The sequence below is a fragment of the Echeneis naucrates genome, chromosome 13 (genome assembly GCF_900963305.1).
Source record: "Echeneis naucrates chromosome 13, fEcheNa1.1, whole genome shotgun sequence".
In the NCBI taxonomy this organism is placed as follows: Eukaryota; Metazoa; Chordata; class Actinopteri; order Carangiformes; family Echeneidae; genus Echeneis; species Echeneis naucrates.
Genome location: NC_042523.1, coordinates 5,181,094 through 5,208,100, shown reverse-complemented (window position 1 = coordinate 5,208,100; position 27,007 = coordinate 5,181,094). Strand labels below are relative to the sequence as shown.

At 41.3% G+C, this 27,007-nt stretch overlaps 2 protein-coding genes across 2 annotated transcripts; one reads left to right on the top strand and one right to left on the bottom strand.

The window, feature by feature from the left end:
- The first annotated feature begins 13 nt into the window (after positions 1-13).
- Positions 14-11,039, top strand: hnrnpul1 (heterogeneous nuclear ribonucleoprotein U-like 1). The gene is made up of 16 exons (XM_029518422.1): positions 14-81; positions 585-853; positions 1,343-1,657; positions 2,763-2,976; positions 3,137-3,210; positions 3,575-3,714; positions 3,801-3,900; positions 4,009-4,121; positions 4,389-4,655; positions 5,204-5,326; positions 5,415-5,543; positions 7,714-7,882; positions 8,644-8,907; positions 9,111-9,256; positions 9,382-9,597; positions 10,109-11,039. Exons 2-16 carry the CDS (start codon positions 619-621, stop codon positions 10,223-10,225), a joined length of 2,622 nt encoding a protein of 873 aa, XP_029374282.1. The 5' UTR covers positions 14-81; positions 585-618; the 3' UTR covers positions 10,226-11,039.
- Positions 10,408-24,179, bottom strand: rasgrp4 (RAS guanyl releasing protein 4). The gene is made up of 17 exons (XM_029518423.1): positions 23,717-24,179; positions 18,694-18,866; positions 17,502-17,613; positions 17,214-17,276; positions 16,984-17,115; positions 16,669-16,810; positions 15,833-16,006; positions 15,578-15,694; positions 14,791-15,066; positions 14,589-14,669; positions 14,192-14,296; positions 13,962-14,071; positions 13,675-13,825; positions 13,552-13,588; positions 13,184-13,315; positions 12,877-13,079; positions 10,408-12,114 (listed from the first exon to the last, which is right to left on the bottom strand). Exons 1-17 carry the CDS (start codon positions 23,731-23,733, stop codon positions 12,004-12,006), a joined length of 2,136 nt encoding a protein of 711 aa, XP_029374283.1. The 5' UTR covers positions 23,734-24,179; the 3' UTR covers positions 10,408-12,003.
- Between the last annotated feature and the right edge of the window lie 2,828 nt (positions 24,180-27,007).

Genomic DNA, 27,007 nt, shown 5'->3' with positions numbered 1-27,007 from the left:
TATGGTATTGGACGCTGGGAGGCGGTAGCTATCCTTTTAATCTTTTACCACCACTGACCCGCGCATCTAGCGTGAGACGAGGTAGGCCTCAATCTTGTATTTTCTTGACTTAATTTGGAACACAACGGCGGTACAAACTGAATAAACAATGCACCGACTACATAACTTCCACGCAGAAGTGGATTAAAGATTGTTGCTTGCAAATTCTTAGAGTTGAAGTTACTTGTCCTGCATCGTTTGGCGGGACGTTAGCTATTGTGTGGCTAAGGAGGCTAACTAGCGTTATCTACACGGCAATAAACTGAATTAAATACCATCCTCGGCAATCGTTGCAGTGATGACTTGGTATTGCAAACATTTAGCGCATGCGGGGGCAAGTTATGAATCCGTTTTACTTCGTCATTGTACAATGAGAGAACAAATTGTTCTGTACAGTGCACCCATTGATGCTAGCTTAGCTAACCAGCTAATGTTGACCGGTCTGTCCAGACTGCCGCGCAACAGATATCGCTCTGAAACTTGGCAAGAGTCGGTGTTAGCTATACTTGACTGTTTTCTGCTTTCCTTCGTTTCCCCTCGTTTAGTAAACGGAACAAGGTGAAAAATACCAGAAACACAATGAGTGTTGACGTGAAGAAACTGAAAGTAAACGAGTTGAAAGAGGAGCTCCAGCGCCGCGGCCTGGATACCAGAGGCCTGAAGGCGGACTTGGTGGAGAGACTGAAAGCCGCTCTGGAGGCAGAGGCTCAGGCGGACGACGGAGAGTCCGGGGAGCAGGAGGAAGATTACCAGGAGCCCAAAGACACCGAAGAGGATGACGACGGAGATGGAGAGGAGGCACAAGTGCAACAAGGTGTTGATTTTATTTCTGCAGATACTTGCTCTCCTTTCGGGCAATGCATTGCAATATATTAATTATTATATCAAAACCAAAACGATCGTTGTCTCTCCACTTGTAAAGATTAGAAAAAGAAACAGCGAAATCAATAGCATACATTTTATGCGCGCTATCCGTATGCACTGTGCACACACCAAACTACCGGATCCATAAACTCATAGCATGCCTGACTTCAACTGAATTTTTTTTAAACACTTATTTAACAACCACTGTCTGTAAACACCACAGAACTCAAAATCCCTAAAACCTGACCTCAAAGTTTTGTTCCTCCGAAATTTTGTAGGATTAGTCCTTGTATGCATTACTGAATATGTCAAATTGCTCCTTTAAAATGGTAAAGTTAAGCATAGAAATTTCCTGAAGACAGCTTTTTTTTATGTTTTTTCATGTGCTTGAGTAGGAACTAAAACAGTTTTAAATTTAAATTTCTCTTTGCATTTGCAGAAGCAGCAGATGATTATGGTGAAGGTGACGGTGATGGTGATGGGGACAGGGACGGGGACGGGGACGGGGATGGGGATGGTGATCTCCCTGAAGAGGAAGAGGAAGATGAAGGCAGAGATTCTGGAGGTTACTATGAGGAAGAAGAACCAGAGGGAGAGCCTTATGAAAGCCAACCCACTTCAGACTCAGGTCACAGCATGCCTGACTTCACAGCAGATGTTGATATTCCCAAATCTGATTTGATGTCCGAGGAAGAGACCAAGACTGTCCTTGAGCCAAAGGAGAACCCGGAAGAGAATGTTGAGAGTAAACAAGGTGATTTTTATTTATTTATTTATTTATTTATTTAGGCAGTTTATTAGCTAAACATGCAAAATGACACTCTGGTTTATTTCAGTGTTCAGTCTGCCTTTTAATGAGACATTTATTTATTTATTTTTTTTACTATTTTTAGCTAGTAATATGTGTTATATGGGATACGTTTTGATGAGTACATGTTTATGGGTGTAGTAGCATCATTCTTACCATGGTCCCATGCTAAGATCGTTATTTAAGAACAACTTTCTGTCAGAATAATTGTCTTGAAGAATAAAATCAAATACTGCAAGGGCTTCTGGGTTTTGACATGATAGCTATTGGCTATTCCCCGTGCAGTTTTAGACCCTATGATTTTCCATTAGTTGGCCCCAGGTGTTGTTTATCTTGTACAATGCCAACCCCATATAATTCCTTTGGCTGAGAGGGAGCGTGTGGTTGCTATGTGCCGGGTCATAGATGGTCATATTATTTCTAAACTAGAGAATTGTCACGATTCAGCAAATGAGCATAAGAATAAGAACATAATCTAAAAATAGAATGGAAATAATCTTGTTACACAACAGGGTCAAAAGTTGAAATATTTTGACACTTTGAAACTAGGGCCCCTGCTAGAGTCAAACCTTTTAGTTTTAATTCATACTCTCTTTTTAGGTCATTAAGTTGGTGCAGGAAAGAGCTTTGAATTGGCAACATTCCAAAAATTTTATATGTTAATTGTACAGTGAAACAGTTAACTATCGATCAACTAATCTGGCATCCTCGAACCTGGTCTCAGAGGGTTGCTACGATGCACCCTTTTGATTTATTTATTTATTTTTCCCTAACCCAGTCAAAAACAGGTTTTGGAAGCAAGGAAATATCTAAATCATACAGGGGAGTAGCCCACCAGGATCGGGGAGGGGGGCATTGCTCTTGGGAAAAGACATGACATACCATGCTGTACCTATGTGATAAATAGTTTATGTGATGTATATCATCAATTTTTTGTCATAATCTCAGGGAAGTCTATATTCAACTGCAGGTAGTGGGAATGGTGAGAAGAGACTTAGTATGCAGATAAAACACTGAACATGTAGCTGACTGTTGTGAATTTCTCATTTAGAAGTAAAAGTGGAGGTCAAAATGGAAGATGACCCCGATGTTCCTGTAGACAGACAAGAGGATATGCAACGGACAGAAGAGCAGCGTGGGCAAGGTGACACAGGTCAGGTTGAACAAGTGAAGGTGGAAGCTGACAGGGGTGGGCACTACAGTCGTAAGAGGCCATATGAAGAGAACAGAGGGTACAGCTACTATGAACATCGTGAGGACAAAAGGTATGCTCATTTTAAGTTTTATGTTTTGCTTTTAGGCTTTGAAATGATGTTCTGAATTAGCACAATGGCAAGATATACCAACAGTGAATGAATGGAGTGTATGTCATTCTTTATGAAAGTATCTCTAAAGGCTGTTAACCTCTCACTTGATATTATGCAGATCTCGCACACCACAACCTCCTGCTGAAGATGAGGAAGAGAACATAGATGATACTCTTGTCACAGTTGATACATGTAAGTAAAAAGATGAAATATGTTTCTTCCTTAGAACAGAGAACTTGTCAAAGATTGAGACACAGTTGTTAAGAATTGCTGTCTTTGAGACATCTATCATTTCTTTCACTACTACATTAGTTCTGTATTGTTGCCGAATCACCTGAAACACATTTTCGCACAGAGATGCTATGCTACGGTTTTGGCATTGAAAACACAGATTTTTAATGCAGAGGAAGCTATTTAATGTTAAAGCTTCATCAACTTAGCATGTGCAGTCATAAGGATTACACTGTACAAATGAATATTTAGGTTTTTCATTTTAATTGTTGTATATGCAGTGGCATTTTTACACATGCTAAAAATCTCTTTTGGCTTTTTTCAGACAATTGTGACCTGCACTTCAAGGTGTCCCGTGATCGCTACAGTGGGTATCCATTGACCATTGAAGGCTTTGCTTACCTGTGGGCTGGAGCACGAGCTACACATGGCGTCACCCAGGGTCGTGTGTGCTTTGAGATGAAGGTAATACATACAGAATGTCACAGCACAGCATTAAATATTTACTGAAAGTCTTCTTGAGCTTGTTTCCTTTTAATTTTATTCCTCAGATCAATGAGGAAATCCCAGTGAAACACCTGCCTAGTAGTGAGCCCGATCCCCATGTCGTGAGAATTGGATGGTCTCTCAACCACTGTGGCACTCAGCTTGGTGAGTAATGTACATGTCAAACAATATTAAGTTTGGCATGGGTGAGTCTTTGCTGTAACTGAACTGGTCCTAAATATAAACAGTGCATTTCATTCTGTTTTGTTGTAGGTGAGGAACCGTTCTCTTTTGGATATGGAGGGACAGGAAAGAAATCATCTGACTGTAAGTTTGCAGACTTTGGGGAAAAGTTTGGTGAAAACGACGTCATCGGCTGTTACATTGTAAGTTATGGAAACAGTGATTCATTACTTACTTTCATTACTTTTATATTTTATTTTATTTTTTACTTCTTTGAATGTTTAAGATTACAGTACAGTTAGGTGAAATTGAGAGCAATTTGATATTTTAAATAGATTTTGTAGGTTTAAAAACCTTGATTGTTTCCTACGATTGTTTTTTTTTTTTTTTTTTAACAGACAGTATGTGACAGTATACATACGCAAATTAATTCAGAGTACTTTTTTTGTGTGTCATGATTGTAATTTCAGGACTTTGACAGTGGGGATGAGGTGGAGATGGGCTATACTAAGAACGGTGTGTGGCTGGGTGTGGCTTTCCGGACAACCAAGGAGGCACTGGCAGGCCGTGCCCTGTTCCCCCATGTGCTGGTGAAGAACTGCGCAGTTGAGTTTAACTTCGGACAGAAGCGGGAGCCGTACTTTCCCCCACCAGAGGGATATACATACATCCACAACCTCAGCATGGAGGACAAGATAAGAGGCACTAAGGGGCCTGCCAGCAAATCTGAATGTGAGGTAGGGCAATGAAATGAAATATTTGGGTGACCAGGGTGAGGGTTATTATCCACTAAAAATGAGCGATGATTAACACAAGCGGCTTAAAAATTAAAAAGTTCCTTTTTCACTTTGGATTCTATTTTTCATCATATTTCTCGTGGAGTATGTAATTAAAATTTTATTTTGGCTGTAAGCAGAAAAATACCTAAATGGTTTTGGGAAAACTCAGTAAATTCTTTTAAAGATTTGGTATCGCTACATAGCCAACCATTAACAACTGTTTACTTACCAGTCTAGATAAAATGTTGAAAGGTCTGCAGCTCATGGCAGGACTGGAAACAGCTGTTAATGCTAACATTGGCTGTATGGCAATAAAAAAACAAATAGCTCCTCTAATCAGTACATTTGGACTTAAATGCAGCTATAGACCTAAAGAGATAAAAAAGATGTTAGATTACACATGCTGATTTTTTTTTAGTTATTTATTTATTTCCCCCCCCCTGGACTGACCTTATCAAGTAAAAGTTTATGCAGAATTATTAATGTTTTACTGTCAACCTTTTCAGATCCTGATGATGGTTGGCCTGCCTGCCTGTGGAAAGACTACTTGGGCTATAAAGCATGCAGAAACTAACCCTGAGAAGAAGTACAACATCCTGGGCACAAATGCCATCATGGACAAGATGAAGGTCAGTTTGGACCACCACCACCTCAACAAAACAAACATACCCAAGAGGTTTTTATGGGCCATCAGTTTGTCATTTGACCATTCTGCAGGTGATGGGTCTGCGTCGTCAGAGGAACTACGCTGGGCGGTGGGATATCCTCATACAACAGGCCACCCAATGCCTGAACAGGCTGATAGAGATTGCTGCCCGCAAGAGACGCAACTACATCCTGGACCAGGTACTGCCCTCCCACCCACACTCTGCTCTGATTATCGCCACAGTCAGTCAATGTGCCCTGATGATCACTTTCTCTAATGGACTATTTATTTATCTTTCAGGGTGGCTCTGTGTATTTTTAGTAGAAGAAGCATTGATCACCCTCTTGTCACTTGCTTGTCATGTATTGTTAAAGAAAATGATTAATGGCTCTCATAAGTGACAGAATATTTCATGTTTTCATTCCCCAGTATACTTGCACTTGCTATTCCTTGTCATAATACAGTATTGTTTGTCTTGTGAATTCAACAATGTACAAGTAAACCATGACTATGTAAAGATGTTGAGAAACAAGTAAGCTCTGACTGGTGAGTAAGAAAACACCTTCTGTTGCTAATTTAATAAGACAGAGTTGATAGCTTTTTTAAAAGCTATTTTTACGTGAGATACATGGAACTTTTGAGTGTGTTTTTTAATAAATTGCCCCTGAAGGTAAGTAATGACTAACAGCTTTTAGATTTTCAGATCCTTGTGCTCAGCAAAAGTGAGAAAAGGTAGGTGGGTCTGGTGTTGGACTTCCTTTTCAGTGGACACTGTGAGTAGGTGCAGGTAGGTTATATCTGTCTGTTGTCTTAAGAAGGGCTGAAATTCGTATGAAGATGAGGTAAGTCAAGGTAAGTGTGGAGGGACCCAGTCGATAGGAAATTGTTATAGATGGGGAATGCCTTTACCGGGAATTTGGCAGGTCAGGAGAGTGTTTTTTGTTCATGAGGGATCGTTAGCCGTAGGTGATCAGATATTGCTATTGGGATTGTGGTTTATGCTTGGAGAGACGGCTGTAGGGTTTGCTGTTAGGGCCCAACATTAACGATGTCCTTAATGCTTTTGGTATACCTTTACAAACAAGCTAACTGCAGAAGCTTTGGTCACAAGAGCAAAAGAATTGAAGTCTTGTATAATACATTGATATGAGATTTGAAGATAATTTAATATCTTGTTTATGCCGAAGTTGTATTAATTAAATGTTAAACACAAGATTAATATTATGTTTAATTAAAGTGGTTTTGTTTAGTGTCTTGTGGGTCAGCATAGGAACTGCTAGTCAACGTTCCATTGTATCTGGAACAGTTGTTTGCCTGCTGAGAAGCTTCGCTGTTGCGTGGGAAAGTGCACATGGCTGCTGGTGACAGTATATCCTCTCATGCATGATGCTCACTTAACTCTCTCGCAGTTTGAATCTTGAATTCACCCGTAAATCAGCTAAATAAAAAGTTTAACATCCAGAAGCAGCTGCAGATCTAAAAATCATTTCTAATAACAAAATAAGATAAATAAAAAAATATATACCATCCAACAAATCTTGAGTTTATTTAATTGTAAAATAATAAATAACATTGTAAATAGATGCAGTTCTAATTAGGTACTGCAGGAAAACCAAGTACTCTCTTTGGTGCTTGTTTGCATATAATGTTAACGTCCTTTGGGAAGACACTGCTTCTGGGACCTATAGCAGTCCTCTAACCTGTAGTGCCTGCTCCAAGGCATCAGTTCACCAGGTGGTTACCAGGATGTGTTTTACCCTGAATAATCTTCCTATTAGTTCTTATTGGAACGTTAAATATTACTGATTTTCATATTCAAATTGCTAATATTAAGTTGATTGAATGAAGTATTGATTTCATAAACTGATTGTGTGCTTATGTACATATATAGTTTGCAAAAATTAAGTTCACAGTTGTGTGTAGATACTGCGGGATACCTTTTGCATGTTCTATCTAACTTTGCATGCATTGCATATTAACTTTCACTTTTTCCACAACATTTCACAATGCAGCACATTGTCACAGCTTGGAAAGATAGTCCACGCTTTCTACCTATTTAAATATAGGTTCATATGATTGATCAAAAACTCAGGAGTTTCATGTGTATAGTAAGCTTAGATACTTTTGGGGTCCCTCTATATCTATAACTGCCATTCACCAGCAGTCACTGGGCACCTGGATGCCCTTGGACTGAGGTAAGTCTGTGGAGTGATGAGAGGCCTCTAGTACTTGAGTAAAAACCTAGACTGACATCCAAGCCAAACCTCTCTCACTTCATTATTGCAGGGTTCCAGCTTCCTTCCAGTGGAAAGCCATTACAAGTAAACAATAACAAACAAGCTTCTACTTCTTTCTTGTCACCATTGCTAGACAAATGTATATGGATCAGCAAGGAGACGAAAAATGCGTCCTTTTGAAGGTTTTCAACGCAAGGCTATTGTAATTTGTCCCACGGACGAGGATTTAAAAGAACGAACATTAAAGCAAACCAATGAGCAGGGGAAGGATGTGCCCGATCATGCTGTTTTAGAAATGAAAGGTAGGAATGCTGTGGAAACAAATAAAACACCAGATCTACTTTTTTACTTTTCTATGTGTTGTCTAAAATCAAACTTGGAAGATGCCCCTTGTCCCCTACCCCTATCATAGCCTTTGGCCAGATATCAAACTTGGACATTTTTAAACAGTCCTCATGAATATGATTCTTCCTTATATTTGCCCTCTATATGCTACTTGTCATTCAGCTTACTTCGAGTGCACTGCAAACTGAGACTGGGGCCTTGTTAAGGTCACGTAATAGTAAAGCTAGTATTGCACAATTGGCTTTCTGGAAAATAGATTTCCAAATAGAAATCTTGCAAGCAGTCACATGCTTAAGTTGTTGGAAGTTTATTTAGTAATCACATTACATCAACTGTCCTTGGTTTGCAGTGCTATTTCCTCTTCTCAGCAAACTTCTAGTTGTCCTTTTTTTTTTTTTTTTGTCCCCTTCCCCACCTCTACTGAAGTCTCCTCCCTCTGTTAGCTTTAACAAATGTTTCCTCCATGTTCCTCTGGAGGTCATGTTTGTTCCCTTTGCCCTGCCCTCTGCTTTCATCTATCTGCTCTTAGTTTCACTGATTTCCACTGCCTTTGTATGGTTGTAATTATTTTTCTTTTTGTTTTCCGGTGGTGTGGCTGTTCTGGTCTTCACTACAACCCCTGCCCCTCTCTTTCTCTCTGTCTCTCCATCTTTGTCTTGATGGATGGGCTGTCTCTCTTCTCCAACTCCTCCCGTGGTCACCTCTGTCATTCTTCAAGCCAACTTTACTGTCCCTGAGCCTTGTGACTTCCTGGAGGCGGTGACGTTCATTGAGCTGCAGCGCGATGAGGCTGAAAAGCTGCTGAAGCAGTACAATGAGGAAGGCCGCAAGGCTGGCCCACCCCCTGAAAAACGCTTCGACAACAGGCAGACCGGATTCCGTGGCCGTGGCGGTGGTAGCTTCCAGCGGTATGATAACCGTGATGGGTCCCGTGGCGGCTACCAGAACCGCAGTGGAGATGGCGGCAGTGGATACAGAGGAGGTGAGTGGGACTGTTTACATATCGAATTTATTGTTGATCAATTAAAGATAGTGTTGGGTACATTTATGTCCCTGGTTAAATGTGTCAGATGCAATGTGTGCAAAAGTCAAGATTGCTCAGTACACTGAGCTTTTTCTGCTATTCATTGCGCCATGTTATTATTGTTATCATCTAGCAGTTTATTATTTGACACTATTTTGCAGGCTACAGTCGTGGCAGCTACAACCAGAATCGTTGGAGCAACAGCTACCGTGATGGAGGCTCTGATTCACGTGGTGGATATAACCGCAACCAGCAGTCAGGAGGAAGCTATAATCGCCCAGCCCCTTACAAGGGAGGATACAACCAGGTACTCAATCGAACCTTTAAGATTAAAAACAAAACACACAAAAAAACCTTCTCACACATGCATTTTAAGTGTTTGAAGACATGAGTTTATTCTAACTTTTATTTATTTATTTTTTTTTATTCTAGGGCTATAACCAGGGCTACAATCAGGGGTACAACCAAGGCAGCTACAACCAGAATTACTACAGCAACTACAGTCAGTATCCAGGATACAACCAGAGCTACAGCCAGACACCTACCACTGGACAGACGTACAACCACCACCAGCAGCAGCCACAACAGCAGCAACAGCAGCCCCAGCAGCAGCAGCAACAACAGAGCTACAACCAGCAATATCAGCAGGTAATTGATGGAACACAGCCCGACCTTCTGACAGTCAACCAAAATGGAATCATTTTGAGTGGCAAATCAATGCTAGGCAAGGTCAATAAAATCCATGCTTTACTGACACTTTAATGGACAGAACCAAACCTGTCTGTTTGTGTTGTGTTGAAGAAAACAGTGTCCGTGATGAATATGAATGAGGTGTTGAAGATTATGAATATTCATGTTTTCTGAAACCGTTCCTATTTATATCAAGTACACTCAGTCTGAGCAGTCCAGCTTTTGTATGTTTCGGACAGAAGGGGCTCAAAGGTCAAATGTATGTAGAAATCTGCCATAGTGATTCACCACAAAGTAACAAACCACACATTTTGGAGCCAGCTCAAATGTTCTCGGACTTTCCTTCTGCTAAAAATGACCTGCCGTGTCAACAGTATGAGGGGAAAAATAGAAACGTATTTTGTCCAAGTGGCTCATTTTGGATAAAAGAAGTGTTAACAGTTGTTTTCCTTCTCTTCTCTCCCTCCAGTATGCTCAGCAGTGGCAGCAGTACTACCAGAACCAGAACCAGTGGAGCCAGTACTACAGCCAGTACGGCAGCTACCCTGGACAGGGCAGTCAAGGCTCATCTTCTGGTTCTCAGTAGTTTTGCGTTACATCTGAACCTGCATCCACCTGTGTCCTAAACACCTCTGACCTCTGCAGCAAATTAATTTTTGTACAGTTCCACCTTAAGTCACCAACCATAACTGTCTCTGTCTAGTTTAACATACAGTCCTTCATTCCTCACCAATTAGCGTACACCTAAACTGTATACAGTTTGATGTCTGTCATTAAATTTTTTTTTTTTTTTTTTACTGAATGAAGTCTTACTCTAAGCAGTGACTGTGAGGTGGTAGATGATAGGTATTAAAACATTACTAAATGTTATGCATTGAATGTGGATGCCTGTTGAACTGCAAACTCTGCATTTCCTATATGGTTGAAGAGGTAATTGTATATTTCTAGGATACATAGTGTGAAAAAGTGACAGGGCAGGACAAATAAAGCAATGCCTAAATAATTTTGCGTGTTTTGAGAAGCTTAACAGATCAAAATGCATGCTTTTTACCTTCATCGCCCTCTCCTTCATCTTGCTTTCTTTCATTTACCGAATGAGAACATTTTATTTACTATGGTAGAAGTCAAACATTATGGAGCATTTTTTTTATAGGTGTTGATAATGTAGTATTTAACCTTTAATCCAGTTTTTGAGAAGAGTATTTTGTCACTCTTGTTGAGTAGTTCTATGTGCATTTTTTTTTTTTATCCGATTGTGATGGCTGTTCATTGAATCCAGTAGTAAAATCCAGTTATTTCACACCCATTTTTTTCTACCTGAAAATGAAAATCTGATTATGACCAGTTATCCAAGCTGTCTTCTTGTCTTTATACAATAAAAGCAATTGTATACGCCTGTAGATGTTCCTGTGAGCCTTTTTTTTTTTTTTTTATCAAACACAACACACTGCATGCTTTTATCATTGTCGGTGTATTTTTCAACAAAATTGAAATCATGGACAAAGGACAAAACAATGAAGCTCTGAGTTAAAAATGACCATGATTCTGGAGCATACATACACTTCCAGTGCAGCCCTGCTGAACTTTGAATGAACTTTGTCTTGAATGTCAAATGTTGTCAGGGCAGGAAATAAACTATTTCTGCTTGCCTCCTTTCGCAATTTACCGATCAACCAAAGAGTGGGTGACATGAATGACTTAGAAATTTACATTGCGATATAATAAAGAATTTCATGGACATTTTTTGGAAATTAAACTGAAAAACCAGATGATATAAGTACTGAAAGTAGCAAATCAATACCCATTTCTAAGTGAAGCCAAGACATCTCTAAGGAATAGGCTTGAACTATTTGAAAAACTGATTGACCTGATATAACTAGAGATTATATGAATAGAAAACCCCCATACCACCCAATATAAAACCAAACATAAAAATTCTTCGTTTTTACCTGCAAAATTGTCATTTACTCCAGCTGCCAAAGGTAAAATGAACCATAATTTCTTTGAGGTTAGTGTTAATTTCCTACCCTGAATTTACAATGAATGTATTTGATCAGGAAACCTTGTGGACAGAGGTTATGTAATGCTAGCACCAGATAACCAAGGCACATATTCTAAAAACAAAACGAGGTATTCATAAATTACAGTAGAATCGATGTTCAGTGCCTAAACAGTAAGCCAAACGAACAAGACTGACAAACATGAAATTAAAAATGTGTCACACGCATACTTGAAATGTGGAGCAGTCCATTTATCATTGCTGGTATCCTAGTGAATTTCATCACTTCAACAGCAGTCAGACACAGCTCTGTCAGAGTTTCTGAGAGTTTAGTCCTTGTGTGGAAATCTTGGAAGGCAACATGCTCAGTCAGGCTCTCTGCTTTTGTCTTTGTAAAGATGCAGCTCCTCCATCTTCTCCTGCAAGAATGAAACTGGCATGGAGGTACCCCGGACTCTCGGAGGCAGAGTGTTGACCTGCGACCCCCCCCCCCCCCCCCCGCCAAAAAAAGAAAATAGACAAATTTACCATCAATAAAATGGTATGAAGGCTAGCTCCATCAAAAATCTGACAGATCGAATTCTCACTTCACTTAGAGCCTTTTGCTTTAGCTGACAAAATTTTGTTGTTTTGGGAACTTGGCCTTTATAACCTTAAATAATGCTGATGAATTATGAGAACTGTGCGGGTTATCAACAGAGAAGGGGGTCACTGACCCTCCCAAACATCACTTTTTAATGTCTCTAATGTCATTCTTTAATTCTTTTATCAGCAAAAAGCACCTTTGTACTTAATAACTGAGTAAATAAAACCAAAACTGTGAACTGGTATGTTTGGTCTTCGGGGCAGTTGGCTGAAGCTACAATTCTCAGTTCTCTATCGTAAATGAAACACATTTAGTTTCAGAAAGGACAGCATAGACTTGGGAAGGGGTAATATATAGGTTTAATTTTGCTGTGCTGTGCGTGGGACAGGCTAGGAGTCTAATTAGAGTGAAACACTTATGGAGGCACTTCAACCTTTGGAAATACACTAAAGGGAGTTATGGCAGGAACTTCATTTACTCTCTAAGCACTAAAGGTGGTTGGGTAATTAATTTCTCATCATTCATCATTTGTCTGTAGGAGCAGCCAAAAATGTTTCATTCTAATGAATCACTGCTGCAAGCTCATACAGTTACACACAAATATGACAAAAGGTCAGAAAATTATTTTACTGGGACTCACGTCCTATCTCACCTTTCTATCTATAGAGGAATGCACAAGAGAGTTGTGGTTGTTTCGCTTTTTGTCCTTTTTCTCAGGTGTCCAAACTCCAGGATCGGTCTGAGTGGAGCGGTCTGACAGTGTTGAATCGCTGGTGTTGTTTTTCCAGATAGAAGGCCCCTTGTTGTGTTCTGTTTCATTGCTTTGGGGGAACACAAAGGCCTCCTCCTCTGAACCTGGTAGATAAGAATACACATCAGCGTCGTATGTGTGAAGTCATTTCATAATAAGGTAATTTTTGTGTGCAGTGTATATATGATTGAGAAAGAGAGAGACACACTCCAGCTGTTGGCCTTTGTTTTTAAGTCAGGGGCGGGCGTGCACGGACAGGACCCTGATGTGTTTTTGTGTTTCTTCAAGCACTCCATTCCCACCAGATCTCGACAGTGTCGGTGGCAGTTAATGCCACAGTCTGAGAGACCGAGAAAATTTCAAGACTTCAACAGGAGCGCTTATGTTTCAGGGAATTTACAAAAAGGTCTGTGCATTCAATCCTCAGAGCGTGCTGCAAGCCAACTTACTTTCACTTTACTTTCACATGTCTACACAAACACGCACAAGCACTGGTTGGTAAATACTGCTTTGAACCTGCACTTTAACGTATTTAACCTATAACATAACATAATTAGATGACACATTCATCCTTACCTTTACAGTGGTATCCCTGTTTGATAACTCCCCATAGCTACAAAAGGGCACACATGTTATATTGCAGTTCGACTGACTTGCGAAACCATAAAGCCACAAACATAAGAAGCAATGGATACTAACAAAGCCTCCGCATGTGTCACAGAACGTTGGCCTTTTGTATGTGGTTTCATGGAAGTTGTGTGCATCTTTGAAGTTGTAGCCCAGCTTGGCACATATAGACATTCCCCTCATGAAGTAAGAAGTGATTTCTTCACGGCTGATTTGTCCTTCCCTGGGCAGAAAAGGTCAAAAGAGTGAGTGAGTGGAGGTTTTTACAAACCAGAGAGCAACTCATCATGTCTCATGTTGTTGCTGTTGTGGAGCCGCGTCACAGAGAGAGGCCTCTGTGTGTGTTTCAGCTTCCTCACCTGTCAGTTTCATGAGTGCAGAAGGAGAAGGGGAAGTTGGCCGCTATTTTCTCAAAGTCCTCTAGCGAGATGTAACCATCTTGGTTCTGGTCGTAATTTTTCATAATGGACTGCAGGGGGCATCAGAGCAATCAGATATTACACTTGAAAGCAGTCGGTTTGTTCTGCTTAATCCTGCCAAGTGATAAGGAAGTGAAAGATGGGAGGTTGTTGCAGATTCACATACTCACATCCACCATCTGTTTGACATGTTTAGATATGGTGTCGGGGTCAAGCCTGGGGGTGACTCCTGAGCCCCACTCTGCCACTACTGGGGGTTTAACTGGAGTTACGGGCTGTGGATCGACAGATACACCGATGAGACACACAGGACTGTACACCAAAAAAACAAGAGGAAAAAAAAAAAAAAAATCGAGCACACCCACCACATAACACGCTTCCCTAACGTATGGCGCTTTGAAGTGGCTAACTTTGATGTATTTCAGCACAGTCTGTTATTTTGTTTTGAAGACGTTACGCCCACAGAAAATCACACACGTCCCTCCTCTTGTTGGAAGAGGTTAAAACAATAATGAGCTGATGGTGCTAGATAAAGCTCAGGTTCAAACAGTATGTAGATCCACTGACCTGGATTTTGGGGTTCTTGGGTTCCTTGGTGTACGAAAGTTCATATATTTCATCTTCAGTGTAGTATAAATCTAGAGAAAGCTGAAGCATTACAAGAACATCATTTAAGATGGCCTTTCTTATGTGTATATATATACATATATATATGGATGTATGTATGTGTTAATATCAATCTTTAAAAGACTTTGTTTCTGTCTCATACTGTGAGTAGATGCAGAAGGTCTTTGTTGGCCTCGAAGGGCGGTGTGCAGCTGTGGATGGCCAGCAGGTCGTTTATGTTGCTGTAAAGGTGCTGCAACTTGCTCAGGTTGATCTTGTCCTCCTCGATGTAGTCGGGCAGAGCCTCGTTCAATGAGATCAGATCCTTCAGGTGGACGCCCAGGATGGGCACCTTGAAGCCGTTGCACTCGTTGTAAACCCGCCGGTAGTTGCTGTAGTTGCTGCGCGAGGAGAGCAGCTCTGTCATCTCACTCAGAGCCTGAGAGATGGAAAAGATCAGGAAGAGGAAGAGTAAAAATACACTTAGATCCAATTATGTGAACGAATACAATTTGTCTTGTTCAACATTTTCAGGCCAGACTTTTCTCTGCCTCTCGCCTCTGCCCCTTTCTACACAAAGTTTCAGTTTAACAGCAATTATTATTCTCCATTAATCTTAAATGTCTGCTGTATGTGTAAGTTGTTTGTCCCCCAAAGGACAAGAACTTAATATTCCTCAGATACTGCACTAATGTGGTTGATACACCTGAATAGACTATATCTATCAAATTAAATTCAGTTATTCTAGTGGCAGCAAATTTCACAGAATACAGATACTTCCTTACTGGAAAGAATATGAGGCAACAAAAAAGGTCTCACAAAGCATGTTTAAACATGTGAAAACAAAACAAAAACATGAAAGGAGAATTATCCAAGATTGAAAGGTTTAATAGCCAAAGGCTTGGTTTAAGGACTTTGAGAGGCTCAGTGATAATCATCATGCAAAATACCTTAGTGACGTCAGGAGGCAGCAGGTTAGCTGTGTCTTTGAGGCGGGAGATTGAGCTGTGACAGAGGCCTCCAGTTACTGCCATTAGAGTGTTAAAATTTTGCAGAGCCCGAAGTTTCTGCAGAGGAAAGAGCAGAGTAAACGTCTGCAGAAGACAAAGTCCTTTACACGTAATCAGAGCCCAGACAAGTTCAACTCCTGGAAGCTAAACAAGGATTTGCCTCTCGGCCGTGTCCGGTGATCTTTAGTGGTTTACCTGAGCCACATGGATGAACTTGGTGAAGACCTGGGCTCTCTGCTGGGCCGTGTGTCTGCTGAGGATCATCAGCTGGACCCACTGGGAGACTCCGTTACACATCATGACCGAGCGCTCCAGGGCAGGGTTGTCCCTCACCGAGCTTCGCACCACGTAGCTGCGGTAGTCCAGGAACTGGCCAATCAAACAGTCAGGTGGTGAGCCAGCAAGAAACTTGACTAAGAAGTCAGCAGTGTTTTTACTCGTGCGATAAAGAAAGAAAACCGGGTCAAAAAATTTGACACGCGCTCTCACCAGTTTCATAACCAGGAAGCTGAAATGGCTGGTGTTCAATAACACAGTATATCCTCACTGGTGACTCTCCACCATCTTACCTGACTTCCCTTAAATGAGTCTTTAGAATTATTGATTATTCAGTGAAAGGACTTTGGTGCAGATGCTCTTTTCCCGAAACGGTTAAAACATCCTCTAGATTTTTTTATTGACTGAATTTACCTTAAATACATATCAAGTTAGACTGAAGGAACAAGTCAACCAAAACCCTTTTCTCACAATCATGCAACCTGTTTACAATCTATTTGTTCTTCTTCCACATTGATTATTACGAATATCAGAGACAGGGCCAGTTCCTTTATAACTGTCTCTGTAGAATGGCTTTTTAAATTTACAGGAAATATGAATTAAAAGTGATGTTTTCATCGCAGATTCTTGTGTCCTGTCTTTGCTGATCAGTTACAGGCAAATGACATCTCATAATAAACAATTTATCTTCCATTCATCTTCATCTATGAGGCCTCATTGAGCAAAGGGAGGACAGAGAGCGTTGACTGACTTACCGAAACGTTACAGAAGTTCTTGAATTCCAGGTAGCTGAGATGCTGAGCCATTTCATCTGGCTCCATGTGGTCAAAGATGAGAGACACCTTCCTCTTCTTCACAGAGGGTGAAGGTGCCTGGGATACGTTCACAGAAGGGTTTCTGGGAAAAAGCAACCAACAGACAAAAAAGCATTCTTTTTTTTTTTTTTTTACTTTTTATGAAAACAGTCTGCTTTCCATTCAGAGAATAGAAACACATTTGAGTTGTAAACATAAAAGCAGGTTATGGTTCCTCCAGGGCACACTGATGCAACAAATGAAAACATGGCTCACAAACAGGAACTGTCGATGAGCTGTGAGTGTGTCTCCTCTCCATCTGACTTAACCAGTGCCCACAGGTCCCCCATGGTCTTCTCCAGGAGGGGGTCCGCCTCGAATACTGCCGGAAACTGGCTGATCCACCGCCTTGCCATGAAGCAGGGCAGAAAATATGTTTACTACCCACAAATAGAGCAGTATAACCAGTTCTGTCACGAGTTCCTGTGCCCAGTGTCCTTACTCACCTGACAAGGTGGCAGATCTGTGAGCGCTTCAGCCCTCTCTTATCCGAAGGACAATCCTTATAAGTAAGGAAAGAGTCAAGGAACTTGTGAACACACTACGCAGACTCTGCACACCGATACACTGAACTCCAGCAGGGAAATAATGGACACGTCAAATCTGCTTTGTTATGAGCGAGTGTAAAACAAAGCCATGTCTGTTTCTTGATCTGATTAATGACTGTGGACATGTGACTGGGAGCATTTCACCAGCGGGGCATAGGTGCTGTACTGAGCAACGGGGGAGGATATAGGGTGAGGAGTTTCTGGGAGAATGTTTGCGATGGCACGACCCAGCTGTGCATCATCAGCGTCATGTGGACAAGCTGGGACCCTCGCTGGCTGGACAGCTTCCCCTCTGAGTCTGCAACAGAAGCGCAGCAGTGCATTGAGCACATGAAGGATTAATGCGACAAAAACAGTGGTCTGCAATGATGAGTCATCAACCATGATGTAGCAGCAGTGGGACCTGAAGAGTGCCACCAAATGCGCCTCATAGGCTGCTGGGAAAAGTAAAGGAGACAAAGGACTGACTGGCGTACGGGTGTGAGTTTCACTCCTATTTAAACTTGAACTAAGCCAAACAAGCAACACTCGAGCTTGTGCCCACAGTCAACCCCAGCTCTAAATCCTCTAAATTCACAGGCACGTAGAAAAATATCAAAAATGAAATACTATACTGTCTCTCTTGATGACGAGATGTGCAAGGGCCACACTGGGTCACAATAGATCAGACAAGTTGTCAGTCACAATTAAGGCTGAAATTTTATACTTAGACCCTTTTTTATTTCAGTTTTTAAAATAAATTTGTTCTCAGTTAGTTTTTGATAAAGCAACGTTGTATTTTTAGATGGTAATAGGGCGGCTACAACCAAACCTCCATCCTCTAAAACAAACAAATATTTTACTTCCTCCTAGCAATACCTGGAATTTGAGATATTTTTATCCCATTTGCTTGTTTCCTTTACTATCTGAGTTGCCTAGAAAAACCAAATAAACCAGTGGACCAAGACGGTATTGGTGTTTGGAAACTGTGCTGGCAGCAGGACTCTCAACAGTGGATATCGCCAAACCTTGAACAACTATGAACTATCTGTATACCGCATACCAGTAGGTAGGATAGTACAGGCATGCTTTTGTGATTTGGGACAACTGTCCGATGAAAAGTGTGAAACTGAAAGGGAGGGAGAGAGGGAGGAGACAGAGTTGTGTAGTTTAACAGTGCTTGGGAATAGCTAGCAGGCCTCTGCAGCCCAACAGAACAAAGCTTGATTGTATTAGACTGCCCTTTGTTTCCCTCTCTCCCTCCATCCTTGTCACTCTCTCTCACTCTGGATTCCCCCCTAACGCCCCCTCATGCCTCATTTTTATAAGCTGGTTGTGATAGTGAAGACAAATGAAAAACCTTGGGAATGCGTGCGAAGACATAGAGACATTGACTGACCAAAGCAGTTCAGGCAGCGCTGTATGAGCTCATCCAGGCTGGCAGCACTGGCGCTGGGGGCAGAGCTGGGACTCTGCAGAGCCCGGCTGATGTCCTGAGGACTGGGACATGTATTCCTCCTCCGTGGGACCAGCTTCCTGCTCTTTAACACACCAGGGCTCTCACTGGGTTTCCTGGGCGAGAGACAGAGAGAGAGACAGGAGAGGAGAGGCAGGCAGACACAGACAGACAGACAGTGTAAGCAGCCTAGAAATAAGTAGAGCAGAGTGTGGTGAGGTAGCGCAGGTCAGCAACTGAGGAAATGCTGCTCCCCACATCTGATAAGCTGTGCTACAGCACTGCAGTTGTCTGAACTATCATGCAAAGGCAGAAAAGCTGCAAACAACTATACAGCGTAATGACAGGTGTACTATATTCTTTTTTTTTTTTTTTTTTTTTTGTGTTTGAATTTGACGTCTCGGTTCACTAAAAGGGCTAAAAGGCTCTTGCTCAAAAAAGTAAAAAGTATAACTTTTTGCAGCTGTGTTTATTATGGGTTATTTTAATGCAGGTAAGTATTTTGACAGCGACAACATTTCCAGGATATGTTGACAAGATTCATTTTAAATTGTAACTACAATTTAACCTGAAAACCTGCGAGGCTAAAAAAGAACATTACATCACATGTGCATGAGGTCAGCCAAACAAGTCATCGTGTGTGAAAATTGACACTAATTTGTAATAAGGCAACCAGGCAGTTCTTCAGCATTTTGTCAGAAAATGGCCAGAAAGTGGGTTGAAAGCAAAGGTTGTGGCCAACATGGTATTAGTTTGCCACCATGTGACGTACAGACTGGGGGATGGCTGGGCAATGGTCTGCCAAAAAAAAAAACAGAAAAGAAAAAAAGAAAAAAGATTGACTATGGGCACATACATATGCAACCCGTGAGAATTGATTAAAAGATCACTTTCTATTAGGGATCCAAAATCCAACACTCTGAGAACCAGAGGGAGGGCTGGGTTGATGATAACTGTTGTTCCTCAATGGTGACAATATGAACTCAAACAGTGCTTAAGGAAGTTGATTTTGGTCAGCATCAGCATGTAGACCACACCTTTGGCCACGCCTGGCAGTGACTTTGGGCTGATGTTCATTTGTAGCCAGAAATGCAAAAGCGCCTGTCAGTCCAGATGTTCACTTCTGTCTCAGCGCTCAGAGTTATTTGTTTTTATTGGGTTTTTGGAATGCTCTTGAAAGGACTAATCAGACTCCCATGTTTCATGATGCGATTAATGCTTCCTCTTCAGAATACGGGCTTAGTTTAGCAATGTTCGACTGTATTTCACAACAACCAGCAACTGATTCTTCTCATCTTCTCCTCACATTTAAACCATTATCTTTGCTTCTGTTCTGTAAAAGGGTTGACGAGGAAGTTTAATTCACGAAATCTAAAAATTTGCAAATGAAAACAAGGCCAATTAAACCTCGCCACTGTGTCAGTCTCCTAGAAAAGGTGCAACTCAAAAAGCTTGATTCTATTCTATTCCATTCTAATCTATTCTATTCTATTCAAATTTGGCCACATGTATCTGTACAGTAATTGTACACTATGTAAACATGGTGAAACTGGCGGTCTCTATAGTGTGGCTAATGTGATGACATTACCAGGAAACACAGTGAGTTCAGAGAACTAGCGGCAAGTTCCCTGAATGACCAGACTTACATCCCCTTCTCTTAACCTTTGTTCGAATGTGCAGTTATTTTCCCCAGCCCACTCATTCTTAAAACACACTCAGTGCTCAGACAACATACACATGCATCCACTCTGCAGTCACATAAAAGCTTTCTGGATGTATGACACATGGATGTACATTTTCATAAATGCATGCAGGGTGACGTTCACTCATCTACTTAAACAACAAGCTGCTGTCCTCCGTGTGCATGCTGTTCCACACAGCACATCACAGTTATCACACCAGACGCGGAGCAACACCTTTGATGACCCCGTCTCTCTGGTTCCTGGCAGTCCACCTCCAGACGTTTGGTTTGGAAACCTGCTGGGCAACAAAACCCCCACCGCTCTTCCTTTTCGCTTCATTACAACGGCTGGCCACTGAACTCTAAACACTGACATTAAACAGCACAGCATGTACACTGTGAACTGTGCTGCATTAAGGATAGGTAAGTCCTGCAACACACAAAGACAGTGAAGGTGCCTGGGTTCATTTTCGACATCATCCACCTATTACACTTTTGCTAAATATCCAGGTCTCTCTATTCTTTGGCTATTGTCATTAAGTGGACAGACAGCAATGCCTTTTGCAACAAATTAGTAACTTAGAACAATATAAATGATCTTAACTCATTCTATGGTAGTTGAGAATATAAGCCAACCTGCTCAGATAACATAAAAAAAAAAAAAAGTGAAATCTGAAAGCAATCATTACGCAGATTCCTTGACATTTCAATGAAAGTTTTTTGCCCTTCAGTGGGGAATTTATGCATGAACTTTTTACACCATTTGACATGCAACATCTGGGACATGAACCCACCTGTAAGGGTCTTGGCTAGACTACTGCATAATAACATTTACTGTATGACTGTAACTCTTTTCGTAGAGAAATGTACTCATTATAAAATTTAGGTTTAAAATATCAGCTCATTGTGAATGTTTCTGGGTGAAGTTGCATGTTTTTTAATGTGTAAAATTTATATGTCACAAAAGCGTGCAATGTTTTACAGTGAGTAAAAAACAGACACTCATTCTAGATGCATTTTTCTTGATTAAGTGACTTTTCCCTGTTTCACTTCTTCATTGTGTCATGCAATAAATGCATAAACATCATTTATGTAATGTTGTAAATAAATTAAAGAACAACAACAACAACATTAATCTTTATCACACTAATTATCTCTAACTTAAAATCGGGCCTTTTTTTTTTTTTTCTTTATGACTTGGCATCTCTCTCTTTGACTCAGACTGCGTGTCACACATATGAGGAGACACGGTGGCTACTACAAGCAGAAGTGCTGATGGGGAAACGTTATTGATATCGTGACGCTTGTCAGGGAATTTCCCAGACAACTGAGCAGGTAGCCCACTGCACCACACTCAGTCATCTCTGTTCCATCTTCCGTGTAGAGAGCCAAGCTATCTGAGGAGTCACAGCAAATGGTGAAATCTCATAGAGATCTGAATACAACTGGAGTTACTGTTTGGCCATTTGTATTCATCTTGTTCCCTACAAGTGAGACTCACAGCTTGGGGAAAATATAACAATTAGCCTTCTTTATTCCACAGCGCAACTGTGTAAAGAGGCCGCTGGATAAATTTGATAGTAAAACAGAAAATCTGTGTGTGCAAGACATTGAGGGAAAAAAAAAGGCCAAGCTTCCATAAATGACCTTATGTCCTACGTCCATCATATTACTGGTTTTGTTTTCAAAAGAGCCCCCACATCTCCTTTTCCTTCTTGACACCCTCGGCACTATTTTCCTCTTCCTTCATCCTTGCTCTATTCAAGCCATCCAGGAAACAGCTTCTCCTTTTTTCTCTGGATATACCCCACTCACTCCCCTTCCTATCCGTGTTAGGACTACTGGCCACATAACCCCCCCACCTCCCCTTGTTCCCTGTCCCTTGCTCCCACACTGGCAGGGGGATATGCAAATTCCTCTCTTTCTTTCCTTAATTGATTAATTGAAGCCAGGGCCCTTTGAAGGCCTTGCTTGTGGGCTGCTCTTTTGCGCTTGCTCTGCTCTCTCACAACCTGCCTTCTTGTTTCCTCTGCGTCACAGGGATTCATCTCCTGCAAGCAGTGATTTAACCATTAGGTCCGAATAAAAGCCGCTGTACCAACCACTGTTGACAGTACGACAAAATCTACAGCCCCCTGTTCTTTGAACAAAATACATCAAGTGCTTCAGATTCTAGCCCAAACAGAAATCATATACCTGTGCAACAACACACACCTTTGGCCTCTCTTTCTCTCTCACAGGCACTCACTCACTACAGCAGTAATTCTGCTGTGACTTATTTCCCTTCTGTCATTCATCACAATTCTACTTTGGCTGATTTAGTTGTCCTCTTTATTGTCTTTCTATATATTTTTCCCCCAATTAGTAAATTGTTGTGCAACAGTAGAAGTACAAAAAACAAACACAAACCATTTATTTCAATTCAATATATTCAATATTTCTCTACAGAACCATTCAAATATTATATTTTTCATTCTCTATTCTTTCTTCATTTGTTGCATTTTAACAAAACCTAATCTTTGCTTTTAGCACTAATTCTGAAACACAATCTCAGATTGCCACTGAAGTAATGTTGCCCATCCAGCAGTCCACCTTAAACTCAGAAGGATAAAACACATAACACACACCTGACTATCTTAACAATCAACACACGAGCCTTTCATTCCAGGAAATCTGATAAGAGCTGTGTGGTCACTACTACTGCAATAAAAACAGTAAGGCTATGAACACAACTAACAAAACATATTTCTGAGCATTATCTAAAAATCTCCAAACTGGCATTTAAATGGGGATTTGCTGGGCATAACAGAAAAAGCAGAACACATTTCCATGTAAAGGTAAGCACAGAGTGTACAACATGCACGCACAACTGTTTAATGTCAGGGTTTTGCTTGTGTGCAGTACACACAAGTAAGACGTTGATAGTCTCCCCTGATATTCCGGTCAGACATTAGCAGCAAGTGTATGTACGTTATGTGTCTGCAAGTTTTCTGTTCACATAAAGCCAGTCTTTCTCTCCACTGCACAACAAACGGCAGAAAACACATACATCAAATGGAAAATAGAAGCAAATGCCCTCCAGTCTCCTCAACTTGTCAAGAGCTTTTGCACAAACCACATTACATCTCATATAACCTCAAGGTTCACACATCTCTGCTGCACATGAAACACATGGTGCTGACACATACCCAGACTTACACTTTGTGAGATACTGAGCTGCAAGTGAGAATCTAGGTGCACCAGACTCTCAGTTCTGATGCACCCTATTTTTTTCTTTTTAATTACCTCTTCGTCTTGTTCATTGTGGTGCTCTTCGCCTTGGCAGCACTCCTCCTCCACTGGCGATCCACCCGGGCATCTGAGCGCGTCCCTACAGCTCCATGGTTGACCCTGCTCCTCCTCCTCCTCCTCCTCCTCCTCTGTGTTTATGTGCCCAGGACAGCAAGAGCAGGCACAGGATGGAGAGCTGCTGGGGGTGAAGGCTGCTCACCTACCATTCATCGACGATACTCTACTGCTAAGCCCTGCTTATCAAACCCGTCACTGTGCAAGTGAACCTCCCTCTCTCTGCTATCTGAAGAAATCTGTCAACCACAAATCAGCATCCAAATAGACGTCATGCTCCCAACAAAGCTGACATGTAACGCATGTGAAGAGAGAGACAGAATGAGAGAGAGAAAAAAAAAAAAAAGCTTTAAAGTAGAACGCAAAAAAAACCCAAAAGTCTTTCACTCGTCCCTTCAACATAAACAAGTCAGAACCTTAAATGGAGGAACTGGCTCTGACAGATAGGGGAACTCACATTAGTTTCTGTGTGTGTGTGTGTGTGTGCTTGCGTGTGTGTGTATGTGTGTGTTCTGGGGGAGGGGAGTGAGAGAGAGCACGAGAGAGAGAGTGAGAGCGAGAAAGAGAGAGAGAGATAGTGATGAGCAATCATCTGAGCACCATCAGTGTACTCCAGGAAGTGACATCTGTGGCTCTTTTTCGACAGAACATCAACAGAGTATCAACATAGAAAGAAGTACAACACACCTAAATGTCACTTTTAGAAACAGTTTTCTGGGCCAAAGGCTGAATTTGAAAAAAAGAATCAGTTCCTGGGAAGAAATAATTAGGTGTGTGATAACGTTGTTGAATTGTGGCACACGTGCCCCCACTAGATTTGTTCATCCTGAGTCTCCACGGTCCTTCAAATCATGTTTATCACCCCGATTTCTTCCTTTTCTTCCCCTTTTTTTCTTTTTAACCCACTCTGTCATTTCTCAGGGTAGAGAGTGATTACACAGGGAGGTAGTGTTTGTGCTTGTGAATGTGGCCGTGCAGCTGGACAAGCTGACTCAAAGGCATCCTTGTTTTAAGACACCAAGAGGAAGGGGCGATCAAACAGGGGACATTAATGTCCCCAAGTCTGCCGAGGTGGCTTCTTTGCTACAGGAAGCTGAGTGGCTGGCAGGCAGAGTGGGTGATATGGTATTCAAAAAGCAGAGAGAGATGCACTGAGCAGCCATCCTGCGGTCCTTCCACACCAAGTCCTAAAAATCCATTTCTAGTTGTGTTAAGAAGCTCATTGATGGACTTGTACAGTATATGGAAATGTCAAAGCAGAAAACATGTGATGGGGTAATCTTACTGTAATCTTGAGCAATAGTTCTTTAAGACAGGAAGAGTTGCAGCCAGCTCAGCTGGTAAATATAAATATGTTATTTCTCACAGGTTTACAAACAAGAAAAAACAAGAAATTCTACTGAAAATCATAATGGAAAATTTTTTAACAGTTCTACCGACAAAACCAGTTGGACCAGTTACATGTTTAGTTTATGCACATTATTCACAGGCTTTTATTTTGTTATTTCTTTTAAAAACGGAAGCTCATAACAAATCTTAAAACTCATTAACTTCAAAGACCAAACATTTCATTTTGAAATTTGGACAAAAAAAAATAGAGGGCAGAGCAGGCCTTTTAAGTCGTCTGAAGATTTGTAAGGAGTTCATGAAGCTTTTTGTTCTTTACAGCAAAGGACCGTAACGACACATTAACAGTCCATTGTTTGAAGGGCCCGCCGTCCTGAGCTGTAGGTGAGTGTCAGCCATCGCTGGATGACCTCAGGTTTACCGACTCTGGGTCATCCAGGAGTCGACTAGGAGACCTGAGTTTCAGTCCTCTGTGTAATGTCTCCCCCTTCAGGCCTTTGGCCACTACTGCAGGAACACAGAGGCGAAATCATGAGTTGGCAAAAAAAAAAATAAATAAAAAGCCAACCAAAAACCAGGCAGCAGCAGGTCACTTCTTAATCAAGGACTCAAACTCCCAGAATTCCCGATTGTTGCGCTTCAGTGGCGGATCTGCTCGTCCTTGAGACGGAGTCACTTCCTCTATCGGCTCGATCAGCTGCGGATGGAGAAGGAGGGCATGCCGAAGGACGCCAGATGGAGGCTGGGCAGGTGAGGGGGAGTGTGTCTGCACAGCGAAGGAGGGATGGGAGACAACTCTGTGTGAGTGAGTGAGACGTCTTTTTTTTTTTTTTTTTGCCTGCTCAGACTTCCAGCCTTTCTGTCTGGTGGTGCATCCCCGCTGCCTGGTATGACCGGGAGGGGTGTGCCCCTGACACTCATGCAGATCCACAGATTCCCCTCACCAATGCATCACACTGCCCAGACAGAGCTGTGCATACTGTCAGCATGTCAGCTCCACAAAAAAAAAAAAAAAAAATAAAAAAAAGATTTTCATTACATTGTTTACTAATATCCAACCGGCTATTTTGTGTCAAGGTCCAAGTCCTATGTCTTTTCACAACGAAATGAAAGAGGGCATTTTATTCACAAGAAATATTCTGTTATATTCAAATTTGACGTTTTTCACCAAGCCTTCATAATAGTAATCTTCCTAGTAATGACACTAATAAACTTTATGTAAATAAGAGGCAATTCCCATGCCTAAGGTGGCATCTGCAAATTGTTTATTCTTCACAGCAGAGGTGTTCAATTTCAACAAATCAATGAAAATACTGTTTTTTTTTTCTGAAGTGACTGAGTTTAATAACTGTGGATTCATGCCCATTCATTCAGACATGTGACAAGTTCATCCCTTCTCAGTCACAACAAACGTTTTTCATGGGAGACCAAAGAATCAGCACAGAAACCTCTTTGGACAGTGGTATCACTACACAGTCATGACTGGGATGTTTAAAAAAGACAGGCTGGTAATTAATTGCTGTTCTTGCAACTAAGACCTCTTATAGTGCTGGAGCCTGAAATATGTTTAAATAATATATGGGTAAGTGTGAAAGTGCACGGAGATAATTAAAAGCCTGACATGATGTCTGTGCAAAGCCCTGTTATTGATTGGACTGTTGTTGGACTCTAAGCAAACAACTGTAACAGCCACTGCCCTGTGCGACGACATAAATAGAGCTATCCTATGATAAAAACCCATTTAAAATGTTTCCAGGATGTAGGCAACCTGTCAAACCAGGAAAATGTGTTAATTTAAAAACAGCTAATGTACAATTAAATGTCAAAGTAAATCCTAACATCTACCCTGGGTTTTATGGGACACCATAACAAGCCTAAAGAGAT